The sequence below is a fragment of the Aulonocara sp. 'chitande type north' Nkhata Bay genome, linkage group LG11 (genome assembly GCF_057382095.1).
Source record: "Aulonocara sp. 'chitande type north' Nkhata Bay isolate Kocher_YH1m ecotype deep benthic linkage group LG11, A_spYH_male_GT1.1, whole genome shotgun sequence".
Taxonomy (NCBI): Eukaryota; Metazoa; Chordata; class Actinopteri; order Cichliformes; family Cichlidae; genus Aulonocara; species Aulonocara sp. 'chitande type north' Nkhata Bay.
This window is the reverse complement of record NC_141354.1, coordinates 37,133,108-37,158,342: the sequence shown is the minus strand read 5'-3', so window position 1 is coordinate 37,158,342 and position 25,235 is coordinate 37,133,108. Positions and strand designations below refer to the sequence as shown.

The 25,235-nt window shown below is 41.4% G+C and overlaps 2 protein-coding genes across 5 annotated transcripts in view; one reads left to right on the top strand and one right to left on the bottom strand.

The window, feature by feature from the left end:
* pear1 (platelet endothelial aggregation receptor 1) overlaps positions 1–7,945 on the top strand; it is a 60,067-nt gene extending 52,122 nt beyond the window's left edge. The window contains exons 20-23 of the mRNA XM_086312452.1: positions 46–172; positions 1,836–1,898; positions 3,671–3,874; positions 5,759–7,945. Of these exons, the coding sequence (XP_086168578.1) occupies positions 46–172; positions 1,836–1,898; positions 3,671–3,874; positions 5,759–5,910 (546 nt within the window). The 3' untranslated portion in view covers positions 5,911–7,945. The remainder of the gene's footprint in view (positions 1–45; positions 173–1,835; positions 1,899–3,670; positions 3,875–5,758) is intronic.
* Positions 7,946–7,993: 48 nt separating this feature from the next.
* LOC147319724 (lamin-A-like) overlaps positions 7,994–25,235 on the bottom strand; it is a 40,118-nt gene continuing 22,876 nt past the window's right edge. For all 4 annotated transcript variants that reach the window (XM_086312455.1, XM_086312453.1, XM_086312454.1 and 1 more), the window contains 11 exons: positions 19,580–19,736; positions 18,606–18,731; positions 17,885–18,055; positions 16,204–16,329; positions 15,863–16,083; positions 13,643–13,955; positions 13,258–13,365; positions 12,460–12,579; positions 12,310–12,372; positions 11,828–11,992; positions 7,994–10,503 (listed from right to left, as the gene is read on the bottom strand). In XM_086312455.1, coding sequence (XP_086168581.1) covers positions 10,468–10,503; positions 11,828–11,992; positions 12,310–12,372; positions 12,460–12,579; positions 13,258–13,365; positions 13,643–13,955; positions 15,863–16,083; positions 16,204–16,329; positions 17,885–18,055; positions 18,606–18,731; positions 19,580–19,736 — 1,606 coding nt within the window. In that variant the 3' untranslated portion in view covers positions 7,994–10,467. The remainder of the gene's footprint in view (positions 10,504–11,827; positions 11,993–12,309; positions 12,373–12,459; positions 12,580–13,257; positions 13,366–13,642; positions 13,956–15,862; positions 16,084–16,203; positions 16,330–17,884; positions 18,056–18,605; positions 18,732–19,579; positions 19,737–25,235) is intronic.

Below are 25,235 nucleotides of genomic sequence, written 5' to 3'. Positions count from 1 at the left end.
GCTTTTGTACATTTGCGACGGTTTATCATTTTTCCTGCCTTACAGAACACCAACAACCAGCTGTTCTGCAGTGTGAAGAACGCAGAGAGGGAGAGACGAGGTCTGTTTGGAGTCGAGACCAATGCCACTCTGCCTGCAGACTGGAAACACCACGAGCCTCGCAAAGACTCAGGTCCGTCTAGGTGACTCTCCACTGCGTGATTCACATAAGGATCATTTAGAGGGCACACCTGCAGCTGTAGACTAGAATAAAATGAGCACATTAACATTTACAAGCTTATAAAAGCAAGAACCTGGTTTCCTGACCTTCTGACCACAGCGGCATTAAAGTAATCAGCAAAATCTGCAACTGCTGGCTGGCGGTGAGGGGTGTGTGTGTCTGTGGGGGGGGGGATGTTACAAAATAAGACATTACTGTCATCACATTATCTTTGCCTGTCTCATAGTAATATAACAGAGTGATCAAATTGTAGTCAATAATTAAACAGTTATGTCACTTAAGTTAAATGCATTCTTTAATTACGGTCATAACAGGTGGAAAGAAAACGTCTTGTGCAACATTAATCAGAGTTCATGTGGGATCAACCAAACGTCTTTATTTTCACTGAAGAGCAAGTATGAAGCTGAAGTGCAAAGATCTCATACGTGTCCTTTCTTAGAAGGATTTGTGCAGACTTCTGATGATATTTAAAGTTTAATATTATATTATTATGACTAAGTGGTGACCTCTGGCAAAGTGAGAAAGCAAAGAACTGCTGTTCCTCTGATGGCCATGTCCACAGAGTTAAACCTTTTTAAACTGTGCAGCAAGCCTCTAGTGGGCTTGCTGCACAGTTTTGCTGTCCACCCTTATATATGAAGGGGGGGTGCTATGTCATGCTTTTCTCATTTTCTCTCATGTCCTGATGTTAGATGATTACAATCATGATCAAAGTTTTAAATTATGAGGTAAATGTAAAATAATCCCTGCGAGCCAAAAGCTTTTTTAAAGTCTGACATTTTCTTGTAATTTTGTGCTGAGCTAACATCAGCTCAGTGTGGTCTTTTTACACAGTCATCTCAGGGACACCAAAGGCACATGAGTAGAGAAGCCTGGCTTACAGGCACCAGGGTTCTGGTTGCAGGAGAGAGGAGGGGCAGCCAATCAGAAGACAGTGGGGTTTTTAGGGAGGGGAGGCCTTTAAAGCGATAGGAGCTAAAACAGTTTGTTGACAGACCTGGAAATTATTGTTTGAACAGTGAAAAGTATTTTATTGGTATCTGAAAATGAAAAATTGGAATATAAATGAGAAGAATAAGTCCCTATCTATTTTTGATCCAAACACATCTGCTGTAGTTCCTCATTGGTAATGAAAGAGTTAAAACATAGCTGATAATGGAGAATAACCTCGGTAAGCTGAACTGTCAGGGATCAAAGTGTCTCAGTCAAATTTAACCCTTTTTTTAGGGTCTTGATCAGAGTTGTGCGTGAAGCTTGGAGTGGAGTGCAAAAGTTTAGATTTCAAATATTTCTTAGGCTCTTTTCAGTAACTGCGCCAGCATAGCTGCTTAAACAGGTAATGGCTGAGAGCCTCAGGCCAGGAAGAAGCTTAAGTAGTTCCTGCTTATAATGTCGAGCAAAGTTTATCGACCATCACATTTCCTAGTCAGCGGGGCACACTCGATATGAGACTATAAAAATAATAAGGACTTCGTAAAAGGTGAGAGTTGCATTGCCAGCACCTATCACTCACCTGGGATTGATTTTTACAGGTTTCCACAGCAGTTTATCTGCTTTTGATTAGCTCGCTATAAAGCAAAATGAAGACGTCTGATTTGTCTTTTATTGTTAACAGGAGCTTTTGGCATCGATCGGAGCTACAGCTACAGCGCCAGCCTCGGAAAATATTACAACAAAGGTAGTTTATCACCTCATTTTCTCTCTTTTCTTACTTACTGCTGAAGTCTGAGGTTAGCTGTGGAAAAGCTGTCCAAAGTATGCTTACAAAGTATGCTTTATTTAGACAGTCTATGGATGACAGTGTTCTCCACCGTCACACCTTTATCCATCAGATGGCTTTTCATGAATTTTACGCAGACATTCATGGTCCACAGAGGCTTTAACTGTGGGGACTTTTCTTCTAACACCCGTGTAATTTTTTAACAGCAAGCTTTGAGTGAATTAGATGTCCATGTAAATTGGTTTCAAAGGCCCCCTCTGGGGGAACTCTATGTACTTGTGGAAAAATGTAGCGTTCGATCTCTCGCCGCCATGTGATCACATTTTTTTTCTAGTGCTTGTGACATGTTGAATGTTTGTTTTCCACATTTTTACTTGCATATTGTTGTTTTAATTTTTATTTGATCTTATTCCTGTTTCCATGTTTTATCACTTCTATTGCTTAAATGTTATTTTTATATTTATATTTTTTTATTTATTAGTTTCTATTATTTTCTGATAGTCTGGGTGGAATTGGACCCAGGCCACACAAAAGATCAAGCCTTCTGTCATGATTTGCACACTCAGTCAGATTTTATCTTCTTCGTTGTTTATTTTCTTTGCATTTATTAAATTATTTGAATCTCATTCATTTTACATTATCTGTAGGTTGTTTTGTTTTTTTTACTCACCTCAGCTCACACTTGACCTTGAATGCCACGTCGAATCAAGTGTGCTGTACAAATAAAGTTTGGCTTGCTTGTTTACTGATGACATTCCCATCATCCTCAGCTGGACTGTTTGTTTAGTCCCATTTAGCAAATGTTAAAATGCATGTTAAACAAAGACAGTAAGCTCATAACATGCTCGGCCGTGGGCTGTGTGTAGTGGTCCTGAGAGCTCCTCGTAGCGCAAACACATTTAAGCAGACTGAGAAAACATTTTGACTGGTCTGAAAACACAGACGCAGCAGACGGCTGAGACGTGCTTGTTGCAAAATTCAGTGACTCATGAAGCGAGTGATAAAACAAAGAAACCATCAGACAAACCGTAAGCTTACATCCATTTTTTTATTGTCCCCTGGAAACATTTCTGTTGTAATTGGTCTTTTTTCAGTGTCTCTGTGTTTGCGGCTCTTTAAATGCTGCACCTCTGCTGTCACTGGGGAACATTTTTTCTCATCTTGTTTGTTGCTAACACGGCATTGTTCCATAAAGAGACAAAGAAGTCTGAAGCTGCTTTTTGGATTATTTAAATATCATTATTGAATATTGCTCATGGAAAAAAAACACATTTCGTCTCAACAGGCTCACTTACTTTAGGCAGATCTGTTAAGCCTACAATTTCATCAGCGTACAATTAAACTAAAGCTGATTCCTTATTGCTGTAAAAGATCATCAGCACTTTATAAAGAAAGCTGAAACTTCAGAAGCTGTCGTCGTCCTCTACTGTCATGATTTGTCTCCTGAGCCCAGAGGAATTCTCAGGCTTGTAAAACTGCTAGAAATTTCAATTTCCATGTCAGTACTCGACAGTTACTGGAAGTCCTTTGTGCTGCCTACAAATTTACGTCAACAGTCATTAACTTGCAGCTGTACAGCAATTTACAGAGCTGCATACTGATGAAAATCTCACTTTTCATGGAGTGAATGCTTCATCTAGTAGGCTTAGGCTTTAACTCTCAATCATGCTCCATTCTCGCTCTGCATGGACTTCATATGCAGTTAATCTCTCAATATTTGTTTCCTGCAGAGCTGAAGGATTCGGCAGCCGTGAGCAGCAGCTCTCTGAACAGCGAGAATCCGTACGCCACCATCAAAGACCTGCCCGGGCTGCCCCTGCCCTTCTGCCCCCCGGAGAGCAGCTACATGGAGATGAAGTCGGCCGTGCCCAGGGAGCGCGCGTACACCGAGATTACGCCCCCGCCGCCGTTCCACACGGCCACCTTACGCAGAGGTAAGCAACACTTCTGACCTCAAGCAAGTCCGAGGAGTGTTTTACACTTCACCACAACCTTCTTAGTTATTGTTATTGTTAAACGTCCAATATTTCCATCATACAAACATCAGTGGGTCTGTTTGTGTTTTTGAATGAACCAGTCTATTTGGATCCAGCTACTCTAACGCTAATTTTAATAAGAACTATGAGTTTTTAAAATTAGGAATTGTAAAGTAATCGTAAGGTGGGAACTAACTGCGATTTACACTATAGGGACAAAAATACTGGACCACATTACACCTACAGCAGCTGAAACCTGTGCCGTGCAGCTCCTGGTACAGTCTTTGTGCTGATGTTACTGCCAGAGGAGACGTGGAACCCTGCAGAGCGTTAGCACTTGCTGATCCCACTCCTTAATGTTATGAATTTTTATCTGTAGAACAATCCGTTCTTTTGACTACATGATTTTATACAAGCGCGGCAACAGGACAAAAACACCTGAATTCAAAGATTAAGAGGTGTGGCCCAATATTGTAGTTGATTTTACATAATTCTTTGGATTAACTTGAGTTTATTAGGCTACAGTGCTACCCACGGCACCATGGATCCACCCGCTTTGGGAGAAAAAACAAAAAATAGCAACTCTTTTAAGGTCCTTATCAGTCAAACCTTAAAACAGGTCTGTGGCCTGTTAGACAGCTGGGCAGGCCAGACTTCCTCAGGTCATGGACCAATGAATCAACATCTGTTTGCCACAAATAAAAGACTAAAGGAAGAGGAAGGGCAGGGGAGAGGAGAGGAGAGGGAAAAACAGGAAGCCGAAGGATTTTCTTCCTAGCTTTTATTGTATTGTGGACACTAGTAATGCATCAATATGCAGTCAGAGGAACGAAGTGTAGGTCTGCGGGATCAAATCCTTACATTCATCCACATATTGGATTGAGTCCAGTCTTTTTTTCTTAGACAAATCACTGCAATTTGCATTCACTCTACCTGAAACAGAAGACTGTGGTTGTAATGACAGAGCCAGCTTTGTGGCCGCTCTGTTGTTTAAATCACTGATTCTCTTCTCTGTATGACTGCAACATTTGTAGCTGGTTTTTAAGATCTGACATCCAGACAAGACTTTTGAAATGAAGAAAAGCAAAGTGCAAACAAATCCAGTCTAGCCTAATTTAACTAAAATTGATGTTGAAAATTAAGCTTGGAAAAACTTTTTGCGTCAGCACATTTTGCAGCTAAATACAAACGATTGTAGATGAGATGGATTCTGAGCAGCAACTTTTTCTGCAGTATATTCTACAATAAGTACGCATGTCATAATAAACGAAATTACCTTTAATGTCTTTAAATACTCTGGCATGGATCCAGAACACAATGACTAAGAAAATGAGTCATTTAGAGAAAATACACACTTCATGTAATAAAGGGTTTATAAACATAAAAGGAACAGTAAAGAGTAAAGACAGGGAGGTGTTTCCACTTCATGGCATGACATCGACGTGATTATGCGACACTGCTGTTTGTTACTGATGTTTTTAGTTTATTTGCTAATATCCTCGTTCAGGGTGCCCACATCTGAGAGCTAGACTCTTATTAAACGATTTATAGATGATGTTATTTAAATTTAAACAGAGGGTGAATGCACGCTTTTCCACCCTGGAGTGTGTGGGCTTTTAAAAAGCTTTATTTAGGACCGAGTTCAACAAGTTGAATTAAACACTGAGCACAGAGTAAGCTCAGACTGTAACGCCAAACCAACTCATCCAGTCAAGTCCAAAGCAGCAGGACTGAATGCACAGATGGGTTTTTATTTAAAAAATAGAGTCAGCATATTTTCCAGCACTAAAACAAAGAATGGCAGCCTGTTTGGTCCTCACAGCGAGTTCTTTTCCCCCTCAGAGTGTCAGAGCTCCCACGGCCACGCTCCTCATGAGGACCCACAGAGCCACTACGACCTGCCGGTGAACAGCCACATCCCGGGACACTACGACCTGCCACCGGTGCGCCGCCCCCCCTCGCCCTGCCCCTCCCCCAGGAGAAGCCCTCAGTGACAGCGTCAGAGCAGCAGAGCAAATTGTTCCCTTCTGCTCGCTCCGGGGTTGATGAAGAAACGGCTAATTTTATCTCTGACAATCAGAGCTGCAGACCACCAACACAGCAGGGGCGAGGAGTCTGTCCTGCCAGACGAACCTTTGTTTACAGTGGATGCTTTGCTTTCAACTAAACACCGCCCCCTTGTGTGCGCAGAGCGGTACTGGCGTCTCCGTCACAGACCTGTCATCCAGACTGAGGAGCCAGCAGGCTGTGTGGTGACGCCCGCGGGGCTTCAGCTGCTTTTAGCTCCCGAGGGCAAAACCCACCAGAGGATTTGATGGCTAAAAGCAGCGACTTGGGAATGTTTGTGTGTTTGAACTCTTGTAAACATGCTGAAATATTTGTTTTCCACACCCTTTGCGTGCTGCTGATGCATTTTTAACGGGCCTCTTTTATCAGAGCTCGATTTTTCCTTCGTCTCGCTTTTCAGGGTTTTTATTTCGAGTTGAATTTCAGTGCGTTACATTTTCAAAATTTTTTTTTTTTTTAAAAAGGCAGCTTCAGCTGAGAAAAAAGACGTCTTATGACAAACCAAATTTTATAAACAGAAAAAATACCACAGATTTTTCTTTTTTAACACCTGGAAGCCAAAGTGAGCAGCATTTTACAAAAGTTCATGTTGTGTTTTTTCAAAAAATAAATGCCATTTAAGGACTGAAGTGTGTTTCTTTAAAGAAATGTGGCTTATTGCTGCTGTCTGAAGAAAACTGTGTAAATACAGAAATGAATATATTGTCAGCCTCTGAGTATTGTTGAAGCGCAGCTCTTCTGTTCAAATAAAGATGCTGTTATGGGTCTCATAGGACACCTTATGAACTTCTTGTGTATATATTAATAGATGTTAAATGGTCAGTGTGAGTTTGGGCACAGATATTATGATAAAGCCATCAGTGCAGTGCCTCTTTTTGTCACAATTAAAGGGCCATTTCACCCAAAACACAAAGATTTTATTATGTTTCGGTTTGTTTTTTTAGACCTGGTGCCTGTGTTACCCATAATGCAATCTCTCTGAATGGATCGCCTTTTGAAGGATAGCCACCAGATACTCAGGCCAGGTCTTCTGCTGCTCATTTTTTACACATGCAAAGACAAAGATAATAAAAAAACTAAATGTGTTGCTGGCTGACAGATTTATGAGGCTGCATTTTGGGGAATTAGTTCGTTGACTGTTTATTGTAATTGAAGCACAGCTTGCTCAAACATGATTGGTCAATACAACTTCAAGAGGACTAGAAATGGAAACCTCAACATGCTGGGTACCAGAGCTCATCGTCTATAGATTTTACAGTCATATTTAGGTTATGGACGTTACCCTACTATGAGTGGATTGTGCATAGTGATTGATGACTTGACAGCTGCCTTTGAAGTGAATCCCAAATTTTAAGGACAAAGCATTAAACATTGGGAAGGCTGGATTACTGAAGAGTGTGGGCCAGACAGAAGGCCTGAGCTCTATTGTCTCCATCGCTGGACAAAACTGTGGAGACTTTGGGTACAAAGCGGTGTTCAGAGATTCAGCGTCACGCGGCCTCCTCTGCTGCAGTTAAAGGTTTACAGAGTATTTGTCCAAATATGCAACAGCTCACACCCAGTCTTAAGCCGTCTCCCTTCACTCTGACCTCACCACCAATAGGTTTCAGTGGAACTACTTTTTGTCAAGTTAGTCCCGATAAAAAATCATTGACATTTTTAATGATGAGAGTGGAAATGTAATGTGATTGGCTAAAATTAGTGGCGATTATTGAACTGTGTGTGTGTGTCTGGGGAGCAGACTGTAGTCCCGATTGTGTTGTGGTTCAGAAATACTGAAATTGGTGTATTAATGTAAAAATATTGACCTGTGAAGTTCATTTTCCTGTCAAGTTGTTAACAGAAGCCAAACAGAATGTACGTCGTGCTTTTAGTGCTACAATATTGTGCAGTCATTTATTTTTGAATGTAATCCTGGGAACATGTGTTTGTATGATGTAAATAAAAACTCTCTGCACTTTTCATGGACTCAACCTTTTTCAATAACAAAGAAATAATCACAACCGTCACTCATTGGAAAAAATACTTTTTACTCAGCATCGCTTTAGAAAATAAATTGCATCAAAGTGTGGCTTTAATGATTTCATGATCTCACACAAATCTCATTTCAAGAACCTTTAACATTAATGGCTTTGGGTGATATCTTTAAATCTCAAGCCCTTCAAAGGATTCATGAGATCTCCACCAAGACTCGAGGAAGGCCGGAGTTTACAAAGACCTCACAGTGTGTTTGTGCATCTGTGGTTGTAGCGAGTCCTTGTTACTCTGGTTCTTAATTACACCCCTGACGTTTCGATGACCTGATCTGAAGCATTATGTTGTGAATATACTGCACAACTACAGTTATCATTTCTCATCACTTTACATATAGACATTTGACAACTACAAGATTTCTGTTAATACACATTTATACTGTAGACGTCATTTCTCTGATTGTCAGTGACTTCATGAGACACGCTGAGCATCAAACTACCTAAAAAGCACAATTCAAACCATAGTTAGGTTTACATATTTGTTTTTCTCCTGCCTGTAGCTTTTCTGTGCATCTAGCCCAGTTTTGAAGAGATATCAGACTTCTCTTCAATATGTTGAAATTAAAAGTGCCAAAAAACATTTGAAAATTCAGCATCAATGTTTCCAAAAATCATGACCGGGTCATACTACTGAGCAGTTTGATACAGGAAGTTCTTTCTTTGTACGACACTACATCTGATGCTTTCCTCACTCTGCTGGATAAACGCTGCATCTTCCACTGACGAGCAGCTCATGTCAGCTAGCTGCACGCTACTTTCGGTTGGTGGATGAAGTTAGAAAGAAAGTCGTTCCTACAAGAAACTGTTCATAAAAGGTCTGTAGATTTTTTTTGAGTACCAAGGTCATGATTTCTGGTTTGTTCAAATGCATTTTCCAGTACTCTGAGCACCACAACATGAGTTGCATTATATTAACGAGAAGGCGGACATCTCTGCAGCCGTCTCCAACCCTGGAAACACCAAGACAGCATTAAAGGGCAGAGGACACAAGTTTCATTTTAGGGGTGAACTGTCCTTTTGTGGCCGAAAAATTAAAAAAATTAAACTTTGCAGAAATTGCCTCTTTTTTTTTTTTTTTTTAAGTATAAAAAGAAAAAACCCACACAAAAACAATACCATGACAGCTATCAAGTATCTTCCACAAATGCTTTGATATGCTTTCCACTGGAGTATAAATGAGTTAAGCTGCCAGACTAGACTACAAATCTACCTGCTGTGCATAACTGGCAAAAAGCAGTGCATGAAGCCAAAGCTACAAAGTCACACAAACCCCTCAATCTGACAGAGGTCCCAAAATCAGATCAAGGGATTTGCAAAGTCGGTAAAGCTTAGAGGAAAGAAAGAAAATTCAAAGCCCTTATGACCAGCTTTTAGGAGCAACACGGATCGGAGGACAGCTGACGGTCACAAGACTCCCATATGAAGCATGTGAGCGGGAAAAACAAAAACTGCAGATGTTGCCTCTGAAGGCACATCTGTATTTCTAATCGGTTAAACAGTCATGTCCAAAATCTACTGCAAATAGAAACAGAGCCTATTAATATATACTCTCTATATATGGCACCCAATCTATCAAAAAACAGTACCTTCTGCTGACATTCCCCCAGGTACAAAATAAACCTCTCCCATCATGTTTAAACGCACTCAAAGCCAAGAAGCACTTAACCAGACACATTACCCAATAATTCCCTTCTTTCTTTAAACATTCCAAAAACATAATGAATACATTCGTTGGGGAGCGAGCCGTGTACATATATTCATCTCAAGTACTCATTTTCTCTGTGTGCACCACAGCTGCCCGACAGCATCACATAGAAAACATATCATCACCCCGTTTGTTTAAGGCTAAGGTGAAAAAAAACAAACAAAAAACCCTGAGCTTACATCGCTTTGGCTTTCTCTGGAGACTTTTCCTACAATATTTTATCCATAAATATAGCACAACACTGCTCCAAAAAATGTTTTAGTTGTAAACATTGGCTTTAAACAAAGAATTGATCTGTTTGATGGGAAACAAACATGATTAACAAAGTCCAGAGGAGCCATCCTCCTCTCGCCTGTACGGCTGTTTTCCTGATAGGGTCCACTAGCTGTGCGTGTTGAGTGTTGACAGCCTGGCCATTAAATGTGAAACCCCGTCTCGGATCGAAGCACAAGCCCTGGTCACTGGAGCTGTGTGTGTGTGTGCGTGTGCAAGCAGAGCGGAGAACAGCACGAGCAAACAGCAAACATGCAGTAAAATAAGCTGAATATACAAACTTGAAAGCTATATGTGAAAATCCTACGCCCTCTGCCAAAACCTCAAAGCAAATCTAACCCGCAGAATAATCTGAATACAAAATAAGACACAATCGTATAAAAAAATAAAGACAAACATCCCGACGGTAGAAAAATCATTCTCCCCTGTGGGCTGCAGGAGGTGCTGGGTTCAGGTGAGGTGCTGTCTGGTTTTTACATGATGGAGCAGTTCTCCGGCTTCATGCGGCCCTGAGGAGGAGACGACAGGAATATTTGATTTTTGTTTAACAAAAACAACTATTTGTGTAATTCGACACCAAATGCTTCATTTGCGGTCCTGATGCTTAGAATACAGATTAATAAAGGTGACTTTTTATTGGTAGTGAGTCTTTACGAGGCGTTAAAATGGGAGCTGTGGGGAAAACGAGCGCCGTGTTTCTGCACTGAAATTGTGCAGCTGAACTTTAGAAATGTCCTTTTTTAAAAGCCACATGTCTCAGTTTAAATCCGATTTCGGTTTCGCCTCTTGCTACATTATCTTCTGAAGCTTTTGGTAAATTGGGGGAAACAACCGTTAAAAGTGAAATGAAAGAAGCCGTTTGTTCAGCCCTGAAGTGGTGGAGGACTTGTGTTCATCATTCAGCATGGGTGGGCATTTCCAGGCCTCGAGGGCCGGTGTCCTGCAGGTTTTAGATCTCACCCTGGGTCAGCACACCTGAATCAAATGATTAGTTCATTATCAGGCCTCTGGAGAACTATAAGACATGTTGAGGAGGTCATTTAGCCTTTAAATCAGCTGTGTTGGATCAAGGACATCTAAAACCTGCAGGACACCGGCCCTCGAGGCCTGGAGTTGCCCACCCCTGGTCTAGAGTAACAGAGAGATTGATACAGATTGATGCATGTTCAAAGTCTCCATAAGCTTACTCTGCTCCACCACCAACACCACCTCCTACCTGCATCTAGGATTCTGCTGCTCTGAGCACCATCATGAGCAAATCCACACACATCCTGTTGTTTCTCATCACCTCAGTGTTTGCTGTTTCTGTGATCATCATTTATGTTTTTGCATCTAATAATAATTCCCAGTCTGCAAAGTGAAAAGTAACATTTTTTTTTTGCTCATGTTTGATGTTTGGGAATCTGTCAAAATGCAGCGCAAACCAAAAATTTTCTGCGACTCTAAACTGCACTTTGTATCATAAAACAGTTCTTGGGAAATAGAGAGAGGGAGTATTTGCAATCTTGGATCCCATTTAAACTCCAATTTTGTTGATTAGTAATTAAATTAACTGCAGATGCCACACGCCAAAAGTCTGTTTCAGATGCTTAAACATCTTACAGTACAGAACTCCAAAACATGTGGAACATCTGGGCATTATTGTGCAACAGGAAACTCTAAATTTATAGATGAATAAGCAAAAAAACCCACACATGTTGTCCGTTTTCTGTGCGTAGTCGCCGCCAACAATTTTAATCACTAATAGAACCAAATATTATACGCTTTGATCCTAAAACACAGTTATTAATGATGCTGTATAATTGCTGCAGGGATGTTTTGACTGTGGAGTACCTGTCTGGGCTCATTGGTGCCCATGAAGTAGGAATGTCCTGGGAGGCCTTCAGCTAGACTGCTGCAACCACCGGCGCGCTCCTTCGGCTGCCCGCAGGAGTCGCACATCACCTTGCGGCTGCGCAGGTTGTACTCGTTGTCTGCGCCGCTTGTGCTGTGAGCTCCCTGCAGAGGGCGGCACACATCAGTTACTCAACTGCTGCTTAACTGCTTAGTGGTCAGGTTACTATAGACTGTATATAAAAGATGGGCAGAGTGTTCAGGTCTGAAAAGTGAAGCTTAAGCCTTAAACCTGCATCCGGTCAGCAGGGGGCGCCTCCTCTGGTCGCAACAGGAAGTCGGATTGTTTTGAGTCTTATTTTATGATCTCGGTATTGTTTATTACATCATTTTTAAAATTAATACAGAATAAAAGAAGGTGGGGTTAAAGGCGTGGCAGCTTTGAGTAACATGCTGAACAGAGTAACACAGGAGGAATTTACCATGTCATCATCTTCATCATCGTCACGGAACAGGGTACGGGTCACTTTCCTCATGGCCATTTCCTGATGGCAAATCAAATAAACTCAAGTCAGACACTGCAGTTAAAAAGAAGAAGAAAACTTTACAATACAAAGTGAGTGAAGTCGGACCTCTCCATTAGCACTGATGAGGGAGGTCTGCAGCAGGTCGCCAGTACCCCAAGAGTTCTGGCTCTTCCACACCAGGTCAGTGGGTGGGTTGTGGGTTCCACCACCAGATGCAGCCCAGACCTGTAAAAGTCAAACATCAGAGAATTTGTAAACTGCACTGAACCAGTGAAGGACTGAAAAAGGAAGCAAAAGGAATATCTGCCAGCTATTTTGTGCTTTTTGAGGTGATCATCTCAGTCAAATTTCTACTTGTCTTGATTTTCCTTTGATACATTTACACTCGTTGAAAACTGAAATACAACTTTACTGTTTTGGGGCTTTTATCGATTGTGTTTGCAACAACGACTGCTGGCTGTTTGTAACCATGATGGATTCCACGTGTGTCACCCATTCTGCTCGTTTTCAGCTCCATATTCTTATTCTTCAACTCCGCCAGAGAAGCTTTCGACGATTTCCAGCTTAACACGTATTTAATCTCATATTGAGCTTTTTTCATGCATGCACCAGTTTGTCCTTATATCACTTTGTTTTTACTTCATTTATACACAACTGGTCTCTCTAAACTGCTAAAATGTTTGTGAAGCATTAAACAGAAATTCTTGTGCTGACATTCAGTGTTTCCCATCTTTCATTTACAACATTTTGAGCCACTGGCAGGAAAGGTGAGAAGTAATTCATCACAACATGACTAAAACAAAAATGGCACCTTCGAAGCATCGCAGCATCATTAGTGTCCAAACATATTCACAGAGTCTCTAAAAAGAGGCAAAGAAAGGAAGAAGGCTTGGTGTAACGTACAGTCACAGTCCCGCCGGCCTTCAGAGTGAACTTGTGGGGAAACTTGTAGATGATTGGGGTTGAATTCCCAACCTGTCTCTTCACTTGCCAATTGCCCAGTGATTGGTCCTGCATAAGAGAAAGTTGGAGAATGATGATTAGGCAGAGTCACAAATAATTCACCTAAAGACACTGGAAATATTTTTTATAGCAGAGGTGAGGAACTCCAGGCCTCGAGGGTCGGCGTCCTGCAGGTTTTAGATGTGTCCGTGATCCAACACTAATCATTTGATTCAGGTGTGTTGACCCAGGGCGAGATCTAAAACCTGCAGGACACCGGCCCTCGAGGCCTGGAGTTCGCCACCCATTTCGGTGTGCTTGTATAGTAATGCACAATCTCAGCTACCTCATCAGCCTTGTTGCTGAGACGGATGTATTTTCCCTCCATATCAACCTCGTCCACCGTGATGCGTCCACTGGCCGAGGCTTGCTGACTGATGCGAGTCTTGGTCACAGTGTTTCCTGTCACGCTGGAGGTCTCGCTGTCATTGTCGTTGAGGCGGCGCTTCTTTGAGACGCTCATCCCAGAGGAGTTGCGGCTGCTGGAGGCAGCGGCGGCGGAGGAGGAGTGGTGCACCCGGGTGGTCTGAGAGTGGCCTGAGCCAGAGGTCCGCGACACCGTGACTTTTGTGGGTGGAGGACTGGGTGACAGACGCAGCCTGGGGAAAGATGGTGGGAGAGGATACATACGAGGTGAGTGAGTGTGCAAATGCACCTGCTGGTTAAGTGCCAGGATTACATCCTTACTGCTCGGGTACTCCATCAAACCTCATCAGGTTAAAGACAGTCAACAGCCTCGTGTCATAATCGCCATATAATTATATCTCTCACTGATTCTGCACCTTGTTCTCCGTTTGTTTTTTTATGATATTAACAGACTGTGGTACCAATGCCAACAACACCCTGAACTCATATGGTCCCATATCGTCCTTTTTACTTTATATGTTGTATACTATAAGAAATAAAACTCGTGCCCAACACCATGAAATTATCAGAAAACTGTTTCCTGAGGTCAGGGATAAAGTGAGCAGCAGGGTCATTTTCTCAAAAACCTCTATACAGTTTGCCTTGTTTTCATAATCACACATGCTGCCCCCTGCTGGCCATCAGAAATAATACAGATTTTCTACACGTTATTAATAGGTTTTGTTTTTTTATTTCATATTTAGAAAAACTTTGTTTCTGGTGCAAGCTCTTCACATGTGATACAAACGGCTGCAATGAAACAGATTTATTCCAGGATGAAATGCGGCTCTAAACTCTGTCTGTTAGCAGCTCTCCACAAGAGACGCATGTCAAGACATTCAGGTCAGCCCTTCATGAGGAGGAGCCGATGAGCTGTATTGGCTGGATAGCAATAGGTTACCTACAGCGACATAAAAGCCACATTAATTTTGATTTGTCATTAGAAAAAAAAACAGGCCCAAATCACATTTGAAGAATATCTGAGTTATGCTCTTCAAACTCATGAAAAACTTTCATGAAAAATCCGAGTCAAATAAGAAAATGAACACTATATAAACTGAACGAAACAAATTGAGCTCTCATGCAGATATTTGTGACTGTAAATATACTTCGGTCAGTCACGTTTCACCGGCGTTGCTGGCTGCACGCCATTAACTTTCTCTTTACCTTAGTTATGTTTTGTCCTGTCTGTCGTCTCTTTGTCCCTTTTTCCGCTTGTGTTTTCTTCTTATCCCAAACAGATGGCCGCCCTCCCTGAGCCTGTTTCTGCTGGAGCTTTCTTCCCTTTGAAAGGAAGCTTTTTTCCCCCTTCCCACTGTTGCCAAGTGTGCCCTGTGATACGAGTGGCAACCTGTCCAAGGTGTACCCCACGACCCTCCCTCTGTGGGTGTGGATAAGTACTCGGATTCCTATGTGTCCCTGAAACTCAGCTGTTGTTGGTAGTTAATTAAAGTCAATTTGGCATTTTTCTTGGTTTTTGTTTACTTTATATATCACGTCACGATGCACCTCACAACGCCCGTACTGAATGCACTGATAAACACACTTCATATTTATAATAATATTCTACTTGCATGAGTCCTTGTGATATTTGTTTCCTCCGCACAATCAGCCAACAGTCCCGCTGGATGATGAAGTAAGGCTCGCTGTTGGCATTTCAGCTCGACCAAATGCTGCGGTGCATGGTGAAACCATTTTTTATGGCTCTGACGAGGTGTTTAAGGGCAGGGTTTTAAAATAGAAAGAGTACTTTCCTCAAAGTTAGAAGGACTCTATTTACACCCTCGTTACGCTAAAAAAGAGAAAAAGGAAAAAAGAAAGACAAACAGCCCCAAAGCAAAAGCACCAAAAACAAAATGAACCCAAGACTGGTCCACAGGTGTCCACCTGCAGCATGGCAGTGACTCTAATTGGTTATTTATTACACTGCTTGGAGCACAGAAGTCCTCGCCGAGGTTATGGAGCACTGGGTTCAGTTTTCACTCGTTATCCCCACAAACCAATTTTTCACTGACTTGTTAGTGCTCCCTCTTTTCCCATAACAACTTCTGGCCTTGTGGGCATCTACATGGTTGTAGAGCTGTTTTACAAACAACCTCACCTCTCCTCCTCTCCCTCCAGCAGCTTCCTGTAAGCATGGATCTCCATGTCCAGGGCCAGTTTGACGTCCAGCAGCTCCTGGTACTCATCCAGCTGCTGCTGCATCCGGGCTCGGATCTCAGTGATATCCCGATCTTTGTCCTCCAGCCGTCGCCTCATCAGGTCGCGCTCGCGTGTCAGAGCCTCCTCAAGCTCCCGCGTCTTGGCCTCGCTTGCCGACAGCTGATTCAGAGAGAAGACGCACAAAGGACGCCCAGTTACATTTTCACCACTGCTTTGTCTTGGATCCGAGAAATCCACCTGATGGTTAACAATCCACTGACACGCTGCGAGTGGAAGTACCTGTTTCTGCAGCTGGCTCAGCTGGCCTGACAGGCTCTCCATTCGGATCCGGGTCTGCTGCAGCTCTTCGTGGGCAGCTCCCACCAAGCTGCTGTTCCTGTCAGCTGAATGACGGGCATTTTCCAACTGTCGGGCAGAGAGAAGAGGCAGTCAGCTCCCAGCAGGGCTCAACTACAGCAGAAAAACTACACTGCTTCAGTCTGACCTTCTTAATAAAGCTCGAATGAACAAACCCAAATAAAGTTATTTCAAAGTAATGGGATGAAGGAGCATTACTTATAAAAGAAACTAAACCACAAGGCCCGCCATAACCACGGTCACAGTAACAGGACAGTTCACCCTTTGGTCTGTAGTGCTTTAAATCCATCTGGGTTCTTTTTGTACGAGTTGCTCAGTTTTGGAAATATCAGCTGTTACAATGTTGACCTTTCCATCTAATGAATCTGAGTAACACTCAACTCGTGGGGCTGAAAAGGTAAAAAGAATGAAGTATAATAAATACGACACACACCCCACAATAATGTAACAACCAAAAAAAATGTGTCTCTTTCCTTCTATCTACCAACATCGACAGTTAAAAGCTCGCCAGCAGAGCCGCCTGATCTGTGCAGGAAGCAAACTGAGCATCTGAAAAAAAACACTCCTACCTCGTGTCACACCTGGAATTCAAAGGGGATTTTTTCCCTCATAGTGTTGCACTAAAGTAACTGTTACTGACCACATGGATGTTATTTTCATATCAACAGGTGTTTTCTACAAACAGGTTTTCTTTCAACTTACTGTTAAGATCAATTTCTGCGACTGCAGAGCCCTCAGTTATCTCAGTGTGTGTGTGTGTGTGTGTGTGTGTGTGTTACAGAAATTTGTAAAGGTAAAGCTTAAAGTTGCAAATTATGTTGAAAATTGGAACATTAAAATGATTAAAATGTGATTTTTTTCAATATCACTAATAACAGAAAAGTACAATATATATATATCCATTAAATAAATTTAACTTTAATTTTTTTTAGCCCTAAGCATCTTACTGTTTTGTTCTTGGATGTCAAAGTTCATACAGGTTTGAATGTAATGTCCTGTTTTTATCTTCGTTCACAGAATCAGCAAAATCTTCTTCTACCATTTTGTAAGAAACAAACATGATCTGTTTCATAGCTAACAAAACCAAAGAGATCTAAAATCCTACAATGTGTTGCAAACGTCTCCGACACATTTCTCAGATGTTTTATTTAGTTGCTGATCAGCATGAGGATACTCCACCTCTGCCCGTGTACAGGCCACGATGTGTCATTTCTTTTAGTGTGAAAAGAAAGAAATTGTACAGTTTGGCCATAAATGTTTACATCCTGTCATAATGTTACAAGCATGAGCATCTCATCACAGGTAGATATACCCTTCCTTCTCCACAGTGATGCGATTGGTGGGTAAAAAAACAAACAAAAACAAAACAAAAAAAACAGGTTGGACCATGACAACACAGACGGAAAGCCTTACAGGCCAGATAAAAAAAAAAATGTTTCATTTCGGCTTCGCTTTTAATGAATATACTTGTACACAAAAATGAAGCATTTTGTACGCTAAGATGGTGACAAATGAATTCTTTGAATTATATGAAGTGAAAATGATGTCATACTTTGACTCTAGGTGGTGACAGAACCGTTTTCCCAGGCAGAGAGCAAGTTACCTTGGAGTTGTAGGTCTTCTCGATTTCCTCCTTGTAGAGGCGGACCTGCTCCTCGTGCTGGCCTCTAAGGTCAATCAGAGCCTCGGCGAGCTTGCAGTCGAACTCCTGCTGCCGCCCGCTGTCAATCTCCACCATGCGGGTCTCAAAGCGACGCTTGGAGTCACGCAGCTCCTGCAGACAGTGTAAGATACAAACACATGTAAACTCAGAGTGGCAGTTCCCATCCTTGTTTGATTTTGTCACGCGACTTGTATGAATGATGCTCGAAAAAGACTGATCCGCACTGATGTTTGGTCCATGCACCATAAACAATAATACTACCACCAACTGTAAAAAAACAAAAAAAACTGTCCTTGTCAATTAATGTAATTGTATTAATTAATTGGTTGCTGTGCACGAATTCTTTGTTCAGAGGGCCAACAGAAAACAAATCTCCAAGATATTCCTCATTTGGAAAAAGCACAAAATTGCCAACTTTGGGAAATGAACATTTCAGCTCTATTATGGCATCATTATATCTGCTCTTTCTGTGCAGACTTCTATCTGTTCTGCATTACTAGAAGGAGAAGAAACAGCTCTGAGACAGATCTGAAGGGAAACATGCAAAAACAACAAGTAGGTGGTTGGAAGCAAATCAATATCCTGTGGAAACGATGAAAAGTAGGACAGATTACTGAGACAGCTCTGTAAAAATAGAAGTGCTAAGGTGAAGAGCGGGAACCTCGTTGTAGATGTTCTTCTGGAACTCCAGCTCCTCCTTCAGGGTCTGCAGGCGGTTCTCGGCGTCCACTCTCCTCAGCATCTCATCCTGCAGCTGCCTCTTGGCATCAGCCAAGTTTACTTCCAACTGGAAAGGACACACGAAGAGAGAAACGAGATGAGAGAAATGATTTTTAGACGAAGCATGTAAGCACACAAAAAGAGATCTAATACAGAACAAGGTCCAATCTGTGCTGCTTAATCTGTGAGCCTCTCTTAAAGAAAAACCTTTAGTTCCTTGATTTGGCCAGTAGGTGGAGCAAGGCCACAACCTCAGGAGTAACGTTCATTGATAAAACAAATAGCAAAAGATGCAATTTTGTCTGTCTCGCCTCCACATCCTCATTCATAATCAGCTGCTGGAGGGTTTACATAAAATTACCAACTCCACTGGGGTATTTCTGCTTTGAGATCAGCACCACACAGACAGCCAAAGAGGCTCTGCACTCCTCTGACTGCTGTTCAGCTGATAAATAGCTTTAAACAATCCGTGCAGGTCTGCAGATATTAAAGAGCGACTCCTGCTTTATCGGTGCAAAATGAGCAGTAAATATCCAAGCAGCCTGCACGGACATCTCTCTTCCATTTGCAAATTTCAGGCTAAGCTTCAAACCGCAGTCTACTTCTTTGCCTATCAAATCGCAGCTCAAGGGGGCGGGACAGAACGCACAATGGTGTTTGTGGGATTTTCCCCATTTGAGACCACGAATAAACCACTTCTGAGAGGTACGCTAAACCACAGGACCACGAGGCTTTCACTGTCTTTCATTAATGTAGAGGGAACTTCTTTTACTTTGATGCTAAAGCAACAGAGTAAAAGAAGAAAAAAAAACTGAGCAGTAAATAACCAACAATTCAGACTCCATAAAATGAAATGTACTCGTCCTGCCCACGTTAACCATGTAAGACTTAAGTTTGGATAAAAATGTCTTTTACCTTCGCCAGCTGGGCCTTGAGGTCCTTCACCTCTGCCTCCAGGGTTCGCTTCTCCCCCAAGGCAGTGCTGAGGGCAGCATCTTTGGAGTTGAGCAGAGCTTCTAAGTCCCTCAACCTGACCAGAGCTGCCTCCAGGTCAGACTCCTTCTTGGTGTTCCTGTGACGATAAGGATGACAGGATGTCATTTATAGATTTTTTTGGTACTTTATGTGTCGTTGTTATGTATTCTAACTGTGCTCATCATATCCCTGCTGATAAATGTAATTTTATTCCCCACAGACAAGCATTTTATCAGCCTTATTGAAGCACTACAAGTGGCCGCATCCAGTACTGAGAAAAGAAGCTAATCAAAAATGCCAAAAACTGCAGTTCTGCTAACCACCACTTGAGGCTGGTCCTGAAAGTGAGTCGATCCCCACAGATTCTCATGTTGCAGAAATAAACACAAGTTAGCTCTCCATCCTCTCATCTAAACACTCACATTAGGTCTACAGCCTCTTATAATCTAAATCATTTTAAAAAGGTGCAGCTGTGTTAGAGGTGCTATATAAAACAAAGCTGCCTTGCCATCCATGGAACAGTTTTTGTAGGTGACCCAAGAAAAAGAGGAGAAATAAATAAGAGAACAAATATAAATGCTTTCTATAAATCAACTTCCACTTAGGCTATTGTCTGTATTTCAGTGGAGAAGGTGAAAGAAGGTCCTCACCACAAATCCTTCCATGTAACAGAAGGTCACAGGCATAACATTAAATCCAACATATTTTTTTATTAGGCCATTTATTTCTCTATGTATTTATTTAGCTGTCGACTGGTTTATTACCCTCCATCAGTCCATCAGTTAATGTATTTGGTAACTTGCAGTATAGATTTCCTGTTAGCTTCCATTCAGGTTAAAATCTACAAAGTTATAAAAGGAGAATCTGTTCTTTATCTGTGCCGAGCGATAAATAGCACCAAAGTACACGGCAGTGAGAGAAGCTGTGGATGACACGCTGTGCTGTTATTGGACTCCCAAACTACACATGAACTTCTCTCTGAGACAACCTGTGGCGTTTTTAGAGAACTCGTGTTTGTTCAGAGAACTGTGTGAGGGGAAAAAGTAAAAGAAATCTTGGAACTGCCTGTGGAAAAACTATATATTTCCAGCACAACGTGAAGACAGGGGACGGGTTGGACAGAGGCTCATGCACGACTGAGGAGGAAATGGGCTCCCTATTATTCTATTTGGCCCTGTGGGCCAGGCTTCATTGTCACTAATAATGACCATCTGCTGCAGGAGAAGGCTTCCAGGCTGCTCACACAGACCTCAGAGTCCTCTAGTCATGGACTGCAGGCTGTTAGGAAAGCCAGTGTATGGAGAAGCAGGCAAAAAGACACACAGATACCCCACAGCAGAGTGAACTGACGGCTATAAACTCCAAAGCAAAAATGCATTTATGACACAGCAATCAATATCCGTTACTGCTTTCAATAAAACCCAGGCCTTCTTTTTAAGAGGATGAAAGCGAAACTTTGTTTTCCTGAAAAAAAGAGCCAAAACAAACAGCAGGCCAACCGAAAAAACATGCATCACAGGCAGAAAGCGGAAAACCGAAGCGGATTTAGGAAAAAAAGAAAAAAAGAGCCTACAAGACTGATTATGTTCAGATTTATAAAAAAAAATTTTAAAAAGGGAAAAAAAGAAGCAGGAGGAGGAGGAGGAGGAGGAGGAGGAGGGGGGCCGCCCAGTTTCTGATGGGCCCAAATCAAATCAGCGTCCTGGCTCGGCCTGCTCACAAACACAGACATACGCAGCTCAGGGAAGAAAGCAGAGACTGATTCACACGTGCTCTTTAAATAACACTCTGGGAAAAAAATAATCATCAAAATTCTGCAGCACAACATTTTTTTATTGTTGCTCATGAACACAGCATTTCATTCTTTATGAACAGCTGAGGAATCAAAGAAGATTTTTCACTGTTTTCAGATCTGTTGGTTTTTTGGTTTTGTTTTTAATATTAATAAAGATATTATTGAACTGAAGTGCCTGATGTTCAGACCACACATCGCTTTCTATAAACATCACAAATACTTGCTGGAGTTAAAAGCCTTGCTCATGGGCAGCTTGCCTTTCTGCCTTTCTTTGAATCAACCTCTGTTTGATATGACTGCACCAGAGTAGGAAGGAAGAACGATATCGGTTCCTGCTTATGTGTCGCAACTATTTGTCATATTTGACTTGTCAAAGAATGACTTCATGGCTCAGGTGTAGTGCAGCACAAAATGCACTATTAACACCTACAACAGTTGTTGGACCAACAAAGTTATTGCCTCATTCTGACATGTCAGTCATCACAGAGCTCCGAGCTTCTCCCACTGGACAGATTAGTAACTCGTGTAAAAAGAGACGTGACAACTGCTATAAAATGTCTTAATGGCTTATACTGTTGTGACTGTAATAACAATAATATAGCTTAACAACATGAGGAGGTGCCATGCTCCTCGAGGCTCATATACGTTTCTGGAAACTTATTTACTAAAGTCGCTGCTTTATGTTATTGTGGGATATTTTAAATTCACCGCAATGCTCATTAACATACCCAGTGCACGTCTATAAAAGAAAGAAAAATAACCCAAACATGGCTGTAATGAGAGAAGGAGACAATGAGAGGTGTGTTTTTCATTTCACTTATAAACTCATTTGTTTACAGCTGGAGATAAACATTACCAGAAAGTATGCAGCTCTTTGTCTGGATGTTAATATTTTCTCCAACAGACTGTTTTAACAGTGTGACTCTGCAGCAGACGAGTGTGTGTGTGTGTGTGTGTGTGTGTGTGTGTGTGTGTGTGTGTGTGTGTGTGTGTGTGTGTGTGTCTGCTGTGACATTCATTAAGGCTAATGGGCCCAGTGGATCAGCTTCAGCAGTGAATTAATGGATGGATGTGCCTCTACTGTATCAACATGCTGCTTTGCAGTTTGTATTCTCCTCGCACATAAAAGAATAAGAAAAGCTTAGAGCTAAAAGACTTGCAGGCCGGGTGTTTGATATTGTGACTTTATACTATAACTAGATTATATATGAACTGGGGTGATTGTTAAGATGTTGGGTCACCCTGTGCAGCCAAGTTGTCACAAGTCTACTGAAAGTAGTGCTCTTGTTTTGTTCTGGTTTTAATCCCTCGTAGACACAAAAGCAGGTCAGTGCTGACAGCATCCATGCTGATGTTTAAAAAAAACACAAAAAAAAAAAACAATGATGATTTTTTTTCCAGTTTGTTTTTGAGATCCTCAAAATCAAAAACTTCTTCCTTAATGTGAACAAATAATAAAAACAAAAATAATTTGACATAACAGATCCCAGGTCCCTGATATCTGTAAATGGCATTTAAATGTTGATATGAGTCAACAAAGACAATAATGGCTCGGTATATTTATAAAACGCATTCAAATAAAATGTTTGATTAAAAGGAGAAAACAGACGTTACAGAAAAAGAAAGCATTTTTAAACTTTGTACAGTTTGACTACGTCCATCTCTCCTTCCAAAGAAAGGTTCCTTCTTGCAAACAGCTCAAATTCCTGACATTCACATTCCTTCAAGCAGACACTAAATAGGGCACAGCAGGAGGGGAAAACTCAGGAGGTCACGAGCACGCTCCATCCATCATGTAACGTACGGGTCCGTGGCTTAACCTCTCAGGACCTTCCTATAAAAAGGGAGACCAGCACCAACACGGACACACATGTGGTGGTGTTGATGTTTTTATTATTACCACCCTCATTAGGTGTCCTTAATTCGTTTAGAGACTCCTCATACTGTATGGATGGAGGCATATACACTCAAACCAGGCCAAAAGGATTGTTTCTAATCAAAACAGTTCAAATGTATGTTCTTGATCACAGTTAAGTCTTGTTTGATTGTTATTGATTTAACGATGGCCCTATTTTGTCTCTGATAAGCTGACTACATGTGAATGCAGTGTCCTTTGACTTTCAGTCACATCCAGCCAAGGTGCTCAACCTAAGCTTTCAAAACGTGACCAATGGCTGATTTCACCGTGTCGCCATCTTTTATATACAGGCTGGAGATCAAAGTCTGCAGGCTAGATGTGGCAGAATGAATTTAATCCCATCTACTAGATAATCGAAAGATACCCTTCACAGGCTGAATGAAAATTTCTGCTGGTAGCACTCTGAAGCATTTCTGTACAGAAATTTCACAGTAATCCGATTGCTGCTGAGATACTTCAGTGTGAAGCAAAGTGGTGGAGTGAAAAAAACATACAGACACTCACGAGAATCCCTAATGGCTTGGGAAAACCCACTTATTTAATTACTTTATAGCAGCTTCTGTACTGTGCAACGCTTTGAGGGACTAAACCAAAAACTCACAATAGGATCGCATTCAATAACGGTTTTATTAAATGAGTATTGTCAGTGGCTTTGAACAGGGAGGTGCAAAGGTGCACATTTGTCTGCAAAACTGCAACTACTACTAATTTACTCACATTTCTCTGAACGTAAAAACTTCGAGCACAATTTCAGCTTTAAATAGGCAAAAAAGGCACGCATGTGAGGTAAAGAACGTTTGAGCCGTTTGCACTCTAACTTCACTTCCTATTATATGAACTACAAAAGAAAAAGGAACTAAGTAATTATTTTACTATAAGTCAGGAACATTAGGACGCAGGATTAAATGGCACGACTGACTCATCCTGACTACAGTTATTATAGTCAAACTCTAATCTACGTATTACAATTAGATGAAGTTAAGTGAAACAAAGAAATATATAAATAAATAAATTACATTAAATAAATAGAATGATTTTATGAACTACAAAAGGAAATTTCTTTAGTTTTAGTCTTTGTTAGTTTTGCTAAATTTTTCAAAGCGACCTGTATAAGCAGGTTCTCATGGATTCATCCCTGCTTATAAATACTGATTTGAGTGCATTATAACATCAATTCTGAACTTTTTACATTTTGCATCTGCAGAAAAATGAAAACAATTCTATGTAGAATTTTTAAAAATGCCAAAATTTCCACTGACATGAATGAAAAGTACAACTAAAAACATTTTTAATGGTAAAAACTGAACTAAAATGAGAAAACCCATCTGGGAAATTAAGTAAAAAGAAACTGAAGTGAAAATAAAAATTGCAAATTAAATACACTCCAATAACTTTGCTCCTGGGAGGTAAGATTGGCACCTTGACTATAAGCAATTTTTTAAACTGAGAAGTTCTGACACACAAAAAAAAAACGAAAATATTGCAAAAGCTATTTTTCCCCCTGATGTAATCACAAAATCAAAATCACAAACTGGAATCAGAAGATTACTGCATTACAAAACGCATCTCAATGATGCGCTTCTCTGACTGGGACCTCTCCAGGATGCTGTTGCTGGATGTCTGCTAAAACAGCCAGCGGTGCCTGTGGAGGATGGAACAGCATTGGAAAACCTCATCTGTGTGGCTTTGTGGAGTTTAAGTCTTCTGCAATGCAAAAATTGCAAACATGACAGAGTACATGCATCTGTGGACCCAACGTCTGTATATACGACCTCAGTGTGTGCTAATGTGAAATGTGCATGCCGGTCCCTCCACGTTCATGTGCGATCTGTCGTGTGTGCTCTTCATGCAGCCGTTTGCTCAGAATTACAGGTTCATATATA